Source organism: Neolamprologus brichardi, chromosome 7, assembly GCF_056152115.1.
Source record: "Neolamprologus brichardi isolate AB-2024 chromosome 7, ASM5615211v1, whole genome shotgun sequence".
NCBI classification, from domain to species: domain Eukaryota; kingdom Metazoa; phylum Chordata; class Actinopteri; order Cichliformes; family Cichlidae; genus Neolamprologus; species Neolamprologus brichardi.
Genome location: NC_142110.1, coordinates 45159921 through 45177066, shown reverse-complemented (window position 1 = coordinate 45177066; position 17146 = coordinate 45159921). Strand labels below are relative to the sequence as shown.

The window sequence follows — 17146 nt, the reverse complement described above, 5'->3', positions numbered from 1 at the left end:
TTGGAGTCTTGCTTTGACAACTCGTTGGTTTGGTGAATGTTTTATTTAAAAAAAAAAAAAAAAAAAAAGCCTTGGAAAAAAAAATCAAATGCCTTTTCTGGGGTTTATTTAGATGAGCTTCACTACAACGCTTCTTCTGCCAGGGTGCTGTACTCGCCGTCAGCCACAGTCAGATCTGTAGGAGCAGTCATGGATGAAAGGGCACCCTCCACCTCTAATCCTCAGGCCACAAGTCCCATGCATGTATGTTGACTTGCCATTTACTCATGGAGAATTGTGACTGACCCCTCAGTGAACTGATGCAAGACCTGGTTTGGACTAAAAGTCTCTTTGCATTCATGTTTGTGTATATAGGGAGAGAGAAAGTCAGCATGTTGACAGTTTTAATTTGAATTATTTTATTTATTTTGGCTCCTCTCTGCAATCCATCCATCCAATGATCCAGCAAATTCAGGGTTATGTGGTACAGCCTGGGAGGTCATCAGTCCATCGGAGTTTGAAAATGTGAATATTGTTCAAATCATCAGTAATACGTTTATAGGAGGGCTGGAGGGAGGAGGAGTGTTTGCAGCCATCAGTAAAACACGGTGGAGGCTCTGTGATGATTTGGGGCTGCATTTCAGCCAGTGGTGTTAGAGGTCTTGTCAAAATTCAGGCTCAAGACTTTTGCACAGCACTGCAATAGACCTGAGAAATTTCAGCATTCAAGAATTTGGGAGTTGAAAGTGGCTCGACAGTAGCAGTGGAGCGCATAACGAGCCTAAGCAGAATCCCCTCACCTGTAGTATTATGAAACCTGCACTGAGTCTCATGACCTCGTCAAAGCAGCCTGACACAGAGTGATTGATCAGCTGCCGCCTGCAACAGCAGGACGATCTTCAGTCCATCAGTCGTATTTCTATCTCACATCGTGCAGCTTCAGGAATAACAAACCACCAGCATTTATGGATGTATGCAAAAATGCTTTATTTCCATTTTTTCTTCCTTTTTCATACATTTGTTGTATAATAAATAGACAGGAGAAACAGGCTGACACATCAGTCCTCTTCTCATGCCGATTCTGCACCTTTCTTTTCTCCAAACCGCAAACTTTTCATAGAATTTACAACAGAAAATTTAAAAAAAACAACCAAAAAAAACAAACAAACCCCAAAGCTTGACACAAGCTGAATTTCCTGCTACCAGCTCATCTAATTCTGATAGATGTCCGAGCCGTGTTTATGTAGCAAATCCCAGGGAACAAAAATATATATATATTTATATATATATATATTTATTTATTTATTTATATAGTATTCACAGTTACACTATTTACACATATTAGGATTACAAAGCAAATGGGCAGAAAAATGAAGACGTTTCTACAAGAAACAATCTTTCCAAAGGGAGGTGGAGACTCGTCCTGTACACAGTGGACCTTTTTTTCTTTAAATAAACAACCTTTTAAACCATCAGATTTCTTTTACAGATCCCTGAAAATACGTTTGTTTGTCTTTTTAAATACTCAGTCTTTTGTGAAAAACAAAGAGAGAGAGAAAGATGCATCTTAAAAGTTGTGAAGATGTATATAAAAAAAGCATTAGATCTTCTGTACAAGTCATCATTTACAATATGAACATCATTGGTGGAAAAAAAAAAAAATCTCCATTTTCAATTTAACTGAATGAAAAGCAAAATGTTAGACTTGGTCTTAGCGGGAGGACTGAGTGGGTGAAAAGGGAGGCGGGAGAGGGGGGGGGGGGGGGGGCGGAAGCATAAGTGCGAGCCCCGAGTGCATTCACAAGTTTGTCTTTTTCATTGCGATGACTTTATAAAGAAAGAATCGGCTCTCTTCTGCCTCGCGGGGAACATTAAACACTGGTAGTATAACGAGGAGAGAAATCTGTGAGCACACAAACACGAGACAGTGAACCCAGATAGAAAAAGGAAAAGAAAAAATCCTCCATCAGCCAAAAACAGGAAGCATTTCTGTGCACATCCATGTTAACGCATCTCTGGATTCCTCGGGTTAAACAAAGACAGTAACGCATTCATATGGCACTTAAAATGAGAACTAACTACTCTCTCCAAAGCTGAAAACTTGTACCTTCACTTGCTCTGGAAGTAGACAGGACTTGATTAATCTTTAGTCTTTCTTGCTCTGCATGATTGGTTGGCTTTTTCCACGCTGCGGCCCATGGAAGAAGGGGGGGGGGGGGGGGGGGGGGGTGTCAGTGCACTCACAGTCTTGCGCTCTATCCGGACACGATAACGAACACATTCACACACAAATATAGTGTCTTTGAAGTAAGAAGAGAACCTAAACGAAACCGCAAAACACTGGAATATCATCAATACAAAGTTTGAACATCTTAATTAGCTTTTTTTGCATAAACTAAGAGGAAGCAGCATGATCCGTCGCTGGCTGGTGAGAGCAGGAGATGGTTGGATATTCCAGATTTTGCAATGGTAAGCTTGATTTTTTTTTCCTTTTGTTTCATTAGTTTGATTCACGTCCAGGAAAACCACCCGCGTGGAAACGGCACTGTCTGCCATCCGCCTCTCATCCCACAAGTGGGGAAGAGGGTGGCGTTTACCTGGTGGGCTTGTGCGTCTTAACAGTGTTAGTGAGCAGCTGAACATGTGAGTCTGGGTTGTTTCTATGTACCACGTGTGGTGTGGGTAAAGCTTATGAGACAAATGAGCAAAAAGGAAGAAGAAAAAAAAGGTGTAAAACTTGTACGAGCCAGGTGTAGAAGCAGCCACGCTGAAATACTGTCCGATGTTGAGAGGAGGGGAGGAAACGCTGCACCTGCAAGTCAAGTGTTTGCACATAAAAAACTAGAAGTTTTCTTCTTCTTCTTTTTTTTTTTTAAATTTGTATGTTAAGAGCACCATAATTCGTAAACAATCTAGAGTTAAATATGTGAAGAGGGCCAGACAGGTAGCTGAACTCTGTCCGGGTGACTTGCCGGTTTTCTTCTCCTCACTCCCAAACAAAGCGTTCCTTCTTCAGTTCCTCCTGATCCGAGATTTCAAGCACGGAGTTTGCGCCGAGTTTGGGGTGAGCTTAGAGAGAAGCTGGGGGAGACCTTTCTTTCTGACCTCGACTTGACGTTAATTCAGCGTTCCCCGACAGTTCTCTGCCCCACACAAACAGGGGATCTTCTCGTCCTCGATGGGGAACTTGTAGTCGTACGTGATCTCCTCGTTGACGTTGATTGGCTGCCTGGAGTAGATCACGATCTTCTTTTGAGACTCCACAGTGATGACCTTCGCATAACAGTTAGGCTGCAAGAGGGAGGAGAGGGGGCAAAAAGAGAGAGAGAAAAAAAAGAAGGGCATAAGAACAAGTTTTATTTTTTATATTCATGCTGCTAAACCTTTTCCCCCATGCAGATGTTGCCTTACATTACAGCTGTGGTTGATGAAACGAGCAAAGTTGCCACACTTCGTGGCGTCTATGATGGTGTCGTGGTCGACACGGAACATGTAGCTGCTGCCGATGCCCTCTTCTTCATAGCGTTTCTCCCTCATGTCCGCGATCACCTGCCAGACAAGAACGTCAATCATTAGATGGTATGTTAATATGTTCACCCCGTGAACATATTAACAGCTTCACTGCTTAGAACCACTGGTGAAGAGCTTAACAACCTAAACCTCTGGCTTCTGTCAAGTCACAATTGTTGGTTACCTGGACTAACCTGAGGAAAGGTTACTTTCAGTGGTACTGAAATTCCTCATGATGCATTATTTCTATACTTTAGGTTAATCGGACACATGTGAGTCACATAAAAGTAGGTTAAAAACATAAAAAACTGTTTACATACATGCAAAAAGAAAACCCACATTACACAAACCAGCTGTCTGCCTCTCACCTGTCTGATGTTCTGTCCCACATATTCGATCACCATTTCATCAGCGGCGATGGGCTCCATGGCGAACAGACCCCAATCGTGGATGTGTGATTTGCAGAATCTGATCTTCTTCTTACGGAACTGAAACAGACAAACAATGTGGTGTCACAGGAAATTTGATAACATTTTAAAGTGTCTGCTGGTAAAAACTGTAGAGTAAGGCAACCTCTGCACTGGTTCTCCTGCGTAATATTTACCTTCAGCTGGTTGAACTTGAGCAGGTCGCTGTCACACGCAAAAGAGGACAGTAAGCGCCGCTGCTCCGAACGCCGCTCCGAGCCAGCTCTGGTTGAGGCGTGGACCTGCGCAGGAATACTCATGCCCTGCAGAGACAGAGAGAAGTTAAACGTGTTCACCCACAGCAAGTTTTTGTTACACACACCATCACAATCCACACGTCCTGCCCACCTGTGTGTCAACCGGCGGCTCCTCCGACTGCAGCCGCGTGCTCTGAAGGTACTTGATCTTGTCCTTCTTGTCGATCTTGTAGTATCCCTCGCTTCGCGCGCAGCCCGTCGCATGATCCCTCATGCCGTCATCTCGCCTCTTTTTCTTCACTCCAGGGATGCTGGTAGGTGCAGGGAAGTCAAGGAAGGGACTAAAAACACCTTTAAAATTATTCTGCCAAGCCAGAAAAATCCTTGAACCCTGACTCAAAATTTGCCAAGTTCCTCTTTTTCACCACCAGAGGGTGCTGCTGTTCAAAATACAGTGCAATACAATTTCATTTACAAAAAAAGAAAGAAAAAAACCTTTAATAACAACTTTTATGTTGTTTCTCTCTGTGATATAAATTAGAGACTTGAGCATCGACTTTTGAGAAGGAAAGGATATGAGGATGGTTGACCCAGAGCGTGTCGTTGAGCCAGTCATTACCGTTGTCCTGCTGAAGCATCTTGTCGTAGGTGATCTGCAGAAGCCGTATGTCCTCCTCGTCTATGCCTTCGTTCCAGATGTCATACAGGATTGTCATCTCCTCAAAATCAGAGCGTCGGGTGAAGTATGGCCGTGGAGGCGTGGTGACAGGAGACAGGCTTCCCAGCAGGATCTCATCCCAGGGCCGCCGTGCCCTTCGTGCCGGCTTTGAGACCACAGTGGGTGCCTCGTCTTTGTAGGTAAGGAAGTTGTCTTCATCAGGTAACACCGTCTGAGGCTCCACCTCTCCTTCCCTGAAGTCCAGGCTCGAGTGCTTGGGGGACCGTGCAGAGATCGTCTGTACAGAGAGAGCTTCGAGATGTGCTTCATCAGGCAGATGGATGGACTCGGAGGAGAGCTCCAAAGACTCATCAGCCGCAGAGGCCGCTGGCAGCTTTTTGCTTGCTTTGGGTCGTCCAGGTTTCTTCTTCAACGGCGTGACATCGGACGGCACAGGGACATCTAGAGAGAGACCAGTAGGTAGATCTTCAGGGATGCTGACTGAGTGCTCTGTGCCGGCTGCCGGGACCTGGCCTGGCACAGCGCTGATGTGCGGCTCCTTAAAAACTGGTCTATCATCCAAGCTCTCCAAGGACACTTTCCTATTAATTGCTGCAGGGTCAGGGAAGACAGGGGCGAATGTTAAGTCTCTTCCTGGAGTACGGGGCACTCCAGCGCTAAGGACAGGGGACTGAGCAGGGTAGGAGAAAGGACTACCAGGGATGTGAGGGGAACTAAGCAACAGACTGCTGCCTGTGAGCGGAGCATCACTGCCTGGTGTGTTGGGCACTGTGTCGGTGCTCTGGGATTTACCCAGACTTCGGGCACGCTCCATGAGGTCCCGGCCGGGCGTGCGGGGGATATCCTCATCTGTTGGGAGCCGGGGCCGCTGAGGGAAGTCGGGCAGGGGGCCTGGAGGCGGATGGAGAAGGGATCGGCCTTCTATTGCCGGGTGAGGAGGGAGAGGGAGGTGCATTACAGATGCGGAGGCCGATTTGGGGAGACCCGTGCTTGAATCTAATTGGGAGGAAGCTAATCGACCAGGGGTGCTGGCTACATCTTCAGCCTCTGCTTTACCTTTTGCTTTTGTCTCCTGGTCACTGTCAAACAGGACGCCTGTGGGAGTGGGTGGCCGAAGGTTTGCTACATGCTCCTGATGTTCAGACTTCACTGCAGGAATGTGGCTGTCACTGATGTCTCGCTCTTGGACTGAAAGACAAGAAGCAGTTTTTTCATTTCTAATTTTCATTTAACCTCTGACAGCATCATTTTAAAAATTAGAAATGTTTTTTGTTGAAGTGATGCACGCTAGACTACAGAAATGGGAGCAAACATTTACCAGGGATGTGTTGAGGTGACGGTGGCTTCAGGTCCTCTGCTGACGGCTCCTCAGGACTAGGAGGTCTGCGTATCTGCTCCTCCTTGACCTCTGGGAGCGGTACTGCAGGAGAGCTCGGAGGCTTAGCTTCTGTTTCTTCCTCCTCCTCCTCCTCAGAAGATGAAGATGTAGAGGATGAAGTAGATGAGGAGGCCGCGGCATCTTTGCCGTCAACCTCCGCATCTTCTGCTGCCTCCCTGTCTTCCTCATCGTCGTCTTCCTCTTCCGAGCTTAACCCGTAGCCAGAGGATTCAGAGCTTTCTGACGAAGAGTCTGAGCTGGCCTTGGAAGAAGACGAACTCTCAGCTTCTGTAAGAAAAGAGGCAAAAACAAATGAATAACTACTGGAAACGCATTAAAATAAATAAGGCCAACCAGCTGTTTCTGTCAAATATCTGAAGTACCATCATCAGACGAATCTGAAGAGGAGCTTTCACTGGATAAGTCTCCCTCATCTTCACCTTCGCCCTCCTCATCACCACTCTCCTGGAAGAAATCAGAACAAAAAGGTTTATGATACACACAAATTTTCTCTACACTTGCTGCTTTTCCCCCCCCCTTTCATTTTGGAGGCGACTTACTTTGCCAAGCGACAGCCTCTCCGCAACCTCCATTTTAACAGGTTCTTCCTCCCTGTCAGACAGCGACTCTTCCTTCCCCGAGGTGTCCACCTCCTCCTCTCCCTCACTGTCCAGCTCAAGCGGTCGAGAGTGGCGTCTCTTTGCCGATGTGCCGTCGCCATCCAGTTTGGAATCATCTGAGGGGAGCTCAGCTGGGTCTCGTTCCCGGTCTGACAGAAAATTACAAAAAGATAAATTGGGTTTTGAAAGAGAACTGCACGCATGGAGGACCGAGTGAGAGTGTAAACGGTGGAGGGTTACCTTCGTCCTCCAGTTCGTCGTCCACAGGCGTGGAGGGTCGGGCTCGTTTGTTGTCGCCTGCAGCTGCGGCCTCAGGAGGGTCCTTCCGTTTGACCTGAGCACGACATGCACCATTTTAAACACCTGGTGCAGATGATGCTTCCTTCTACAGTTCAGTAAAAAAATTTAGAAATCATAATACCTTGAAGGAGGGTAAGCGGATGGCCCCTCGCAACCCGATTCCCAGGCCCATACCCTCGTAGCCCAGCCCCTCACCCTTGTTCCAGTTCTCAAGGAGACTTGAACCAATCGTCTCTTTGGGTTTAGGTCTCTCTTCTTCTTTCCCTTCTGCGCCCTTTACTGGAGTCAAAGATGCCTTGGAAAGAAAGACGTCAACTAAATGAAACCCTGTTTTTCTCATTACCACGAACAGCAAAAAGTAGCTCAGTCAGATTTCCTCAGTGATCAAAGAAAAGGGATTTTAAATCACTTGTTCATCCTCTGATTGTTTGTTTTATCCAATCAACAGGCACAAAAATGCAAATGAATTAAGTGATTTTAAACAAAAAAAAAAAATTAATTTACAAGACGAAACGTGTGACCTCTTCAGCTGTTCTTGCATTCATAACCATGCATTACCACATCAGATGAATTCATTATGACACTTGTCAAAATAATATCTCGTATTAATGCAAATCTCCTCGCTGTGTAAGCACGCTGGACCACAAACAGGAAAATGAGCTGCAAACGTGCCTTTTCATTACTCTCCTTAATAATCTTCAAAACGCATCACGTGATCCAACATTAATGTCACTGCAGTCTGTGGCCTCTGGTACGTATAATTAATTCATATCCTATGGATCTAATTTTATTTCACTATTTAACTGATCGTAATTCAAACTTAGTACAATAAGCAGTCAGTACATGCAGATTTTCCCGCTGGAGCTCTTGATAGCTTACCTTAGCAGAACGTTCCTTCTTATCCCACCAGTCATCGAAGGCCCTAAAAGCCACAACCTCCACCATTTTGCGGTTCAGGTCGCGCTTCATGATGGCCTTCAGCTCTTTGACAATGACCAGGAGCACGCCATCAACAGTGGCCTTGTGGGGATCTTCTTTTTTAGTCTCATATCCAGGAGGAGGAACGGTAGGGTTGAACTTTGGTAAACTGGGATGCTGCCATTGTTGTCCAGGTGCCCCTGTGCTGCCTGCAGGTGTAGCACCCATGGAAAGAGGTGCATAGGGTCCCCCGAAAGGTCCGGAAGCGCCATTGTCCATAAAATGTGGATAGGGATAGGGCCCTCTGGTCTGAGCCATGCGACTCAGCATCTGCTGCTGCATCTGGAAGGACATCGGAATCGTGCTCCACTGCTCCCACCGGAAGCAGCTCATCAGATCCATAGGCACCACCGGCATTGGAGGGTAGGGACCCATGGGCGGCAGCATGGGGTGAGGCACTCCGGTATGGGCGGCCAGGTGAGGGGCCAGGGGGTGATGCGCGATGGCAAAGCCGGCTTGGTGGGACAGGGGGTGGTAGCTGGAAGGATGCATGGCCATGGTCTGCATCGGGGACACGGCAGAGTTCACAACGATGCCTTTGCCACACTCTCCGCTTGTGATCGGAGTCCCGGGCATCTCATCGTCTGAGATTTCCATATCCTCTCCCGATGACTGTTGACCCTGTGTGGAGACAGGACAGCCTGTCAGGACTGAACAAATCTGTGCAATCACCTGCCCTTTTTCACCTGACACCTGAGTAAATGTTATTTTCTTATGAAGACTTTAAAATGAGGTCAAACTATCAGACTAAAAAAAACAAAACAAACCAAAGCAAAATGAGTATACCTCGACTTAAGAAATGTGGTGGCCCCTTTAATATGAACAGCACTGGGCGTTGTGTGGAAATGTTTGAGATGTTTGAATAAAACATAATGGATAGTAAAGGGATGATTTCTTGGGATACACCACTTTAAAAAACAAAACAAACGAACAAACAACAACAACAAAAACACTGGTTCTGTAATGTTACATTTGTCAACATTTAAAAAAGGAAAACCTACAAATCTCAGTAGGCACTCAGTGCCAACTCTTTTATTGCCATCACTGATGTGCTACAGGAAAACTTCAGACTGTACCAAATATTATCTTGGACTCACAGCACCTTCAAAATAAGAGCACTAAATGATTCTACACCTGGTCTGAGTTCAAAGTTCAGTCACAGTCAAACACAGCCGACCCGAGTCTTCGGTCAGCGTGTTACCAAACCGAGATGTTTGCTTAGGCACCGAACTAAAGCGCCGCAGTGCAAGACACAAATGCAATACTCTGAAAAACATCTGAGCACTGAACTCTCATCTGTTCTGTTTTATTTCGTAAGTCTCAGCTGCTGCAGAAATGAAACCGAGCAGGGAAAGCTCAGCATGGGAGTGGCGTTGTTACCCAAATGACCTGTTTGTACTGTTTGCTTTGTGATAACTTGAAATATGAGAACAGAGACGCCTCGGCCAATCCTGACTGTCAGGCTCAGCTAAACCAGGAAATGTGGTGTGCTGAAAGGGGCCAACAGCCAAACCGTGCTTTTCGTCCATGTGAGCGTGTGCTGCGAGTGTTAGAAAGAGGAAACAAGAGTGTTCAATTCCCCAACAGCAGAGAGGCTGTTATTCTTCCTCGCAGCACGCTGTGTTGAAACGCAACCTGACAGGCCAGACGGTGCTACTGCGACTTTAAAACAAAGAGAGGTGGTTTGTCTTCCCATGAATGTGAAGGCATTTGTAAGGCTGCACCGAAAGCTTTTTCATTCATAACTTACTGCAACTCTTTTACCTGCGCCTGACAAGGAGTGCTTGTGCGCACATGAGGCAAACAAACACGCTTCATCAGAAGGTTACAGGTGCTTTATTCTTCATTTTTCATTTGCAGAAAAATAAAGAAAGAAAAATGCCAGTGGTAAACTGGAGGAGCAAACACCTTTTTGGTATGGCCCCTATTTTTTTTTTTAAAGCACGATTTGCTGTGAAACCGGAATTTCCTTTACAAAGCAGAAGAAGAAAAAGAATGAAACAAAAGGGAAGGTTTACTACTACCGCCGCACACTGAAACTAGACCCGACTTCCTGCGTCCTCTGTGTAACTGTCATTCACAGCTGCGCGTAAACATCAGCACCGTGCTTCCATCAACTTAATCAGTGCCATTAATGAGAGGTAATTGAAGCAGCATCTGTGCGCCGTTTCTTGTCAAATGTGACAAGCATGGAGGTAAATATGGCGCTATTTGGACACAAATATCAGGGAATTAAAAAAATAAATATTTGCTTTACCGTGTCCATTTTCTCAGCGGGAGAGTGGCCTCCAAAAGATCCTTCTTTCTCTTTCTCGTGGACAGGAGAGCTGATTCTCTTGATCAGTGAGGCAGTCCCAGGAATTGGCTCTTCATCTTCCGAGTCCGGCAGTGGCGTGGGGCTGATGTCCTCCAAACCTGTGCTGGAGGGACGGGAATTTTGCTGACCACCTTGAGAGCCGCCTGTGTAAGGGGGGATTGGGGATAGCTGCGAGGACGAGGAGGAAATCGGACTTCCCTCCATTCGCACCTCGTTGTCCGAGTCCCGCTCGTCCAGGAACGGCAGCAGTTTTGTCCTTTTCTCCTTGAGCAGCATCTCAATGCGAGAATCCAGGCTGTTCCGCTCTGGATCCAGAATGGGGGAACCGGGTGAAGGGCAGTGCTCTGGTGTTTGAGGAGGAGGGGTGGTTGGATGAGGAGCAGGCTCCGGTGGCGGAGGCTCCGGGATCGGAGGAGTCTCTGGTCGCTCCTTAGCGGGCAAAAAGTCAACAGCAGCCGTCAGAGGCGGCTCTGGCGGTCGGAGGTATTCACCCTCCCTTTGGGCTGGGTGATGGAAAGCTGGCTCTGTTGGAGGGAACGCAGGGGGCAAAGGGGGCTGGTAGGGTGAGAAGGCGGACTTGAAGTTGGGTGTAGCGGGGGGAGGCGCTGTGTAGTTGAAAGAAGTGGTGGAAGGTGGAGGTTCAGGTGGTGTGAGCTGGTGCTGTTTGAAAGGAGGCTGCTCGGGCGTACTTCGATACATGTTGCTGCGATACTGAGGCCTCTCCGGTCTCCGGTTGTACGCATCCTGAAATTTACTCTCGTGTCGGCGAGATTTGTAACCTCCGGAGCTCTCAGGACGGCTAGATTGGTAGGCAGGCGTGGACTGCCGACTGGAATAACTAGAGTCCTGAGAAAAAGGCGTACCAGCCTGGCGCGGGGTATGAGGGGTTCCCTGGGATTGTGGCGTATCCTGTCTTAGGCTGGAGTAGCCGGTCTCCAGGGTCAGGGGGGTGGAGGAACTGCTGGGTGGCAATGTTCCTCCCCCAGCAGACACGCTGCTCTCTGATAACCTGCGGATGGGCTCGCAAGCCTTAGAGGACACAAATATGAAATTGTTAGAGGCAAATTCGAATTTGGGCATTTTGTTGAGAACATCTTTAGGTTCGAGAAGATTCTTTAAATCAGTTTCTCAAACAACTAAAGCAAGTACGATTTTTTAAAATCAAAATAGCAAGCTGGTGGCACAGCAGTGTGAGGACATCTCAAGATACAAAGCCACAGGTTTGCCTGACTTTCAGTTAAGTTCCTGCTCAGGTGTATCTTGAAGCATTTCTACAAAGCACAATAAAGCATCTACACAGGAGTGTGCAACAGTTCCTCCAAACTGACCTTCAACAAACTAGCACAAAACTACTACTGAATTACTATTTTACTCTTAACTGCACAACCTAAGCTTTATTTCTTTTTGTTTTTTTACCAGTAAGGCTTCTGCCAGGCTTCGAGGGGAAACTTCTCTGGCCTCCTCTCCACCAACAGGCAGTGTCCGTGGAGTGTAGCTGCCATTCATCAGGAGCTGGAAGTACCTCAGGCGATTCTCACCTGCAGAACAGTAAACATGTCTGGGTCTGATGCCAGGTTTACAAAGCCAACAGACTTCATCGAGCATCATTTAAGTGACAGTGATTATTCTCCAGTAGCTGAACTCCAAACTAAATATTTTAAAGCAGCAACTTGTGCTTATGGAGGGGGGGTTGCAAACTAATATGATGCATTATTATTTGTATCTGCAAAAGCATCATTATGTTCTGGGATAAATACCACTGATCAGCATATTTTAATTTAAAAAAGCATGCATGCCTTTAGCATATTGATCAAAAAAGCAAACCCTAACTGCACTTCTTAAAAGGACATCAATCACACTTAGGAAAAAAAAATCCATCAATTTGGCGGTAATACTTTAACATAAAGACATTACTACGGACAATGAAAACAGTGCAAGCTGTGAATCAAAATATTTGCCAGTATTTATAACATTAAATAATAAGCAAAACTGCTAAAGTGGTATGTTACGATGCATTCAAGTTGCTGTTTTGCATCAGTAAAAAAAAAAAAAAAACAAGACAGAACATGTATGGACTTGGAATTCAAACAGTGTTAACAACAGAAAAACGAACTTCTTTTCTTAGTTTTAAGTTAAATGCAAACAATTTAAAGTACAGAGTACTCGGACAGATTGGCTTGTGTTTGTTTGCAGGTCTGAAATTATGCACAGTGGGAGTGCACAGCACCGTAAGCTCTGGGCTTGTGGGAGCAGGCTTATATTCAATGAATGAATTCAATTATCCACGTAACCAGGCAACGCACGTAAATATGCACACGTGAACGCTGTCACCCTAAAGGTAACACTCGGCTTGTCATATTTCTGTGCTCCCGACTCTTATAACACATATGATTCTGATTTTTTTTTAAGCAAACTTAAGCTCTTGTTTACCTTTTGGGTCCAGCTCCACGTGGATGATGTTTCCCATAACAGACGTGTTGTGAAGCGACTGCACGGCCACTTTGGCGGCTTTCACGCTCTCGAAAACAACTTTGGCTATCCCCAGGTGCTTTTTGTTCTTCGGATTGTACAGGATCTCGACCTCCTCGATTTCTCCGAATTTTTTGCACATGTCGGTAAGAAATCCTTCCCTGATATTGTCGTTGAGCCTGGCGAAAGTCACCTCCTTTGGAGGCACGGGGCCGATGTAACACTCATCGATCTGGAAGAAGAATGACAGGAGTTAATGTTGCACCGCGTTGTGGAGGGTCATTTCTGACAGCTGAGATAACAACTGCTAGGAGAAGTTTCAAAGATCGCGTTGATGCACTCGGTAGAGTCCGTAAATGCAGGCATGCATCAGAGCAGAGCGTATTATTTTGGTCCCCGACAGGCACATTTTCACTTCGCATCCCGGAGATGAGTGAGAGGGGGGTGTGTCTGCAACTTTTGACAGCACCCCGTATCCGCAAGGAAAAGTGTGGCATCGATCTTCAAGCCAGAGTGGATACCTTAAATTTTGGCACCGGCAGGTCCGTCTCTTTGTACTTAGTCCACAGACGACCGATCCTGGGGTCTCGGACGATGTCCACCGGTGGTATCCCGGGGTTCTGTGGGAGAAGAGGGGGGGAGACACACACACAATGCCGTTATCCATCCCATTCACAGCTCCACACGCTACTAACTTGTTGCAAAGTTAACCTGCGTCGGTGAATCAACACGAACACCTCCGGGCACCGTGTTCAAGATGCTGAACGTGCCCGTGACAAACCCACGGCCAGCACAGCCACATTGTAACCTATCATGGAGGTCGGCTACTCGGTTACTATTGTAGCCGCTCCGCCGCGTCAAATGCGGCACTTACGGGCATGCTGAAAGTCTGTCCATCGTAGCGATACAGCTTGTGAGATCCCTTCTTAAGCGCCGGGTCGATTATCAACTTGTAACTTCTCCAGTGGTGACTCCGCTTCTCCGCTGAGCCGCAGACGGGATGACTGTCCATGCCGTTCGCCAAACCTGAAACGACAGGCAGCGACAAGGAGAGGAGAGCTAACGTTATCGGGAGCCAAGCGCTAAGCACGGTTCTCCTACCAGCAAAACCTCCCCCATTTCCACCTCCTCCAACACTTTAAAACAGCCAAACGTTACAGATGCATGACTTCGGTGGCGGGGGTAACCCCAAGCGAGAGCGAAAAATGGGATCTAGCGTATATCCCACTTACGGAAAACAGGCATTAGGAGGGCTGGAGAAAGAGGAAAAAAGAACAAGCTTACTTGAACTCTGCTTTCTGCCATGGTCTTCGTTCAATCTGTTCCTCTCCCCTGGCTTGGACATGGTTCGTCCGATCGAGTGTTGTTTTCTTTGTAATTGATGAAAAGACGAAATCGCTTTCCTTTCGCCGCTTACATTACATGATTTAGCTTAAAGAATACTGCCTCCTTTTCGGCGAGAGCCAACACATATTGTGTGCCTCTGGTCTGTAGCTGCTTGTCTCTCCCACAATACACCGCTAGGCTTGCCCACCTCCAACGGCACTTTCGTTACAAACTTGCCTCCATGGCCGCAGCTTATTTAACGCTGCACTAGCCTTACAATAAAATAAACGTGTTTTAGGCAGGCCACGCAGAAACGCTCCCATTTATATCCGCGACTAAATGAGGTCTGGCGATTGTTTAGTGTCTCACAAATCCTCTAAACGACATATAGTGTTGAATCTACCGGCTGTATTTACCTAACTGGCAAACACAAGACAGACACAGGGGGTAATATCTTCTTAACTGCCACTAAAGGGCTAATAAAACTGCTTTGGTGGCGAGCTTTTCTGTGCGGTCTTGCGGGCGTTTGTACATTCAGGACATGTCGGTTGATATGTTAGGGTAAATGAGTTATTACGGCGACACGGCAATAGGTGATGGCGGCTAATATAAAAATGTCAAACACGAGAATTGGAATTTTAATACGAACACTCGCATGTCTGGCAGCTCGATTTCACTACCCGGCTATATAACCGTTGTAACGCGGCGGTTTGTTTGGTTACAGCAACAGACTAGTGCCAACTCGTCGCCTATGTTCCCCATTTGTCCTCTTTTTTTTAAAAAAATATTAATGTTATGCTAGCATTTTAAAAAAAACGGTGGCGCGTTTATTTATATAATAATAAACCTGACTGTGCTTCTCTTAGTTTGTAAATTATTTCAGTGGAGGTGCGTTGCTATCGGACAAACTGGGTTTTGTTTGACATTGCCTGGTGCTGTTTGCAGTGCTCGGGCAATTGGCTGGTTAACAGCGGTAGCTCAACGAGCCAATCAGAGCGCAGCAGCAGAGGAGCCGTCTGCTATTAGAGGCACGGCTCAGGAGTCCTTCAACAGAGAGCAGAGAGAGGGGGCTGAGCGCTCTCGGCAGCCATTTTCCTTAAACAGGACTCAATGGCCTATATGGGTTTCCTTTGTTCCAAAGGGATCTTACATTTGATTTCCTCATCTCTCACGGACTATGATAAAACTATGATTGCTCCTTTTAAAGGATTGAGAAGAAGGAAGAGAATGTGCTGGATGCAATTACCCCGTGACATTTTGAGCCTTTTTTCCTCTGCCTTGGAATCCATCTTTGTCTTAACTAGGTCATGGCACACCCATATAACAGTATTTATATTTCTTAAGTGAAAAGAAACCAAAAGTGTTGTGAATAAACAGCTTTATGCTTTTGGAGATGTTTAAAATGATAGAGGTTGGGGTGGGGGAAAAACACAAAGTGACAAAATGTGCAATGGCAGCTTGCTGGCATTGCACTTATGGCCTTGTAGGATATGAGTTGCAATGAGTAAGTTCAAGTCTTTTATCATAATTTATTTTTAAATTTAACAAATTAATGTAAAATGTGAGGCATGCAGTTAATGTTATTAAAAGTATGTCTGTCACTTTTGTCTACTTGAGCTATGTGATCACATAAAAATGCTGCAGCTTTATTGTTTAAAAAAATATGTCCACTGGCATGCTGACATTAAAACATACAAGGCTAGAGGTGCAGGGTTTGTAACATCAGTGTTCCTCAGATGACTGAAAGCAGGCCACGGAGACCTAATGGCCGCTTGTTAAATAGTTTGTTGACTGATAATCCATTTGCTCTGATTAACAACGTCTCCAACTTTTCCTCTCACAACAGCAACGCTTTAAACACCCTGGTGTCTCCTGTTGTGTCCTGTACTGCAACTGTGGAGACAGCTTGAATCGACTAGGTTTGTGCTGTCCAACTAAGAAAGAGCCAAATGTGCAATTGTCGACTTGACCTTACTTCAAGGGCATAATTTAAATTTAGAAAGAAGCCCACTTAGGAAGTCCCCCATCACCACCACCATTTTTAATTATTTAATTTTTTCCAGCTTCTACAGCGATTTTTTTTCCTTTTAAAAACACAACCTCAGATTAAAGAGATGGAGGGAAAACTTTCAGGCTGAAAATATTTACCTCAGCAGTTAACAGGCCTAAACGCAGGGGCAGGAGGAATGTTTTCAGCTCCATCTTCGGATCCTCTAATAATGGCATTAATAAGGGGTGGGAATGCGTCTCCTGAAAAGGAAGGAATCCATTAGCACGAAAAGATAGAGCTCTTTTGATAACTTTTTTTTTGATCAGTGGTAGCTTTGCCTCTCTCAGCCAGCGAATATGCATCTTCAAGCATCATCTGTGTGGGCAATATGCAAAACCATCTCTTCTCTCTCCCTGAAGACAGGATTGCAGTCGATAATAGCCTCTCTTGCTTTTTTCGACATTTCTAGCTGATCTACACTTCACTTAAAACTGCAAGGATAATGTTTTGGACAGGTAATGGATTTTTGAGCTATTTCACTCAATTTGCCAGTTTTATGTGTCTACATTAAATAGTCTCATAAGAGAGCAGACATAAAAGAAGCAGTTGATACAAAACGACGTCAGCGTAATTGTTAAAAAAGGGAAAAAGGAGTAACTGTAACCCACATTTTTAATGATATTGCAAACTTACAGGCAGTATTCAAAACATGTAATCCAAGTCTTAAACGAGCCACAAAAAAAGAATCTTATGGGAAGAAATCTTGTGTTTTTTAAACTGCTTCTTCCCCCTCTCCAAACAGAGACCTTTTTAGTGGTATGTAGGCAACACTTGTTCAGTGGTTTTCTCTGCTGTTCTCTGTCTCAAAATGGCTTCTTTACAGACAAAGGAGAGCACTGTGCCGTGAAAAAGCTGCTGCGCCATAACTGGGTGAGG

General features: G+C 45.8%; 2 protein-coding genes across 5 annotated transcripts in view; one reads left to right on the top strand and one right to left on the bottom strand.

Annotated features, from left to right (window-relative positions):
• Positions 1–1736: 1736 nt before the first annotated feature.
• Positions 1737–17146, bottom strand: part of setd1ba (SET domain containing 1B, histone lysine methyltransferase a) — a 15812-nt gene continuing 402 nt past the window's right edge. The window contains exons 2-19 of one of the 3 annotated variants that reach the window (XM_087843680.1): positions 16369–16470; positions 13769–13920; positions 13416–13514; positions 12856–13126; positions 11842–11963; positions 10366–11454; positions 8010–8729; positions 7252–7425; positions 7071–7164; positions 6771–6979; positions 6594–6675; positions 6151–6498; positions 4732–6020; positions 4305–4472; positions 4094–4219; positions 3858–3977; positions 3391–3528; positions 1737–3270 (exon numbers count right to left, since the gene is read on the bottom strand). In XM_087843680.1, coding sequence (XP_087699806.1) covers positions 3097–3270; positions 3391–3528; positions 3858–3977; positions 4094–4219; positions 4305–4472; positions 4732–6020; positions 6151–6498; positions 6594–6675; positions 6771–6979; positions 7071–7164; positions 7252–7425; positions 8010–8729; positions 10366–11454; positions 11842–11963; positions 12856–13126; positions 13416–13514; positions 13769–13906 — 5361 coding nt within the window. In that variant the 5' untranslated portion in view covers positions 13907–13920; positions 16369–16470 and the 3' untranslated portion in view covers positions 1737–3096. Of the gene's footprint in view, positions 3271–3390; positions 3529–3857; positions 3978–4093; positions 4220–4304; positions 4473–4731; positions 6021–6150; positions 6499–6593; positions 6676–6770; positions 6980–7070; positions 7165–7251; positions 7426–8009; positions 8730–10365; positions 11455–11841; positions 11964–12855; positions 13127–13415; positions 13515–13768; positions 13921–14178; positions 15018–16368; positions 16583–17146 lie in introns of those variants that run through there. The other 2 variants (XM_087843681.1, XM_087843679.1) reach the window with 2 other exon arrangements.
• rhof (ras homolog family member F) overlaps positions 15257–17146 on the top strand; it is an 8123-nt gene continuing 6233 nt past the window's right edge. Inside the window, exon 1 of one of the 2 annotated variants that reach the window (XM_035907006.2) lies at positions 15257–16725. Coding sequence is in view for 1 of the 2 variants with exons in the window: in XM_087843686.1 (XP_087699812.1) it covers positions 16886–17140 (255 nt within the window). In the remaining variant the exon portion in view is untranslated. Of the gene's footprint in view, positions 17141–17146 lie in introns of both variants that reach the window. The other variant, XM_087843686.1, reaches the window with a different exon arrangement.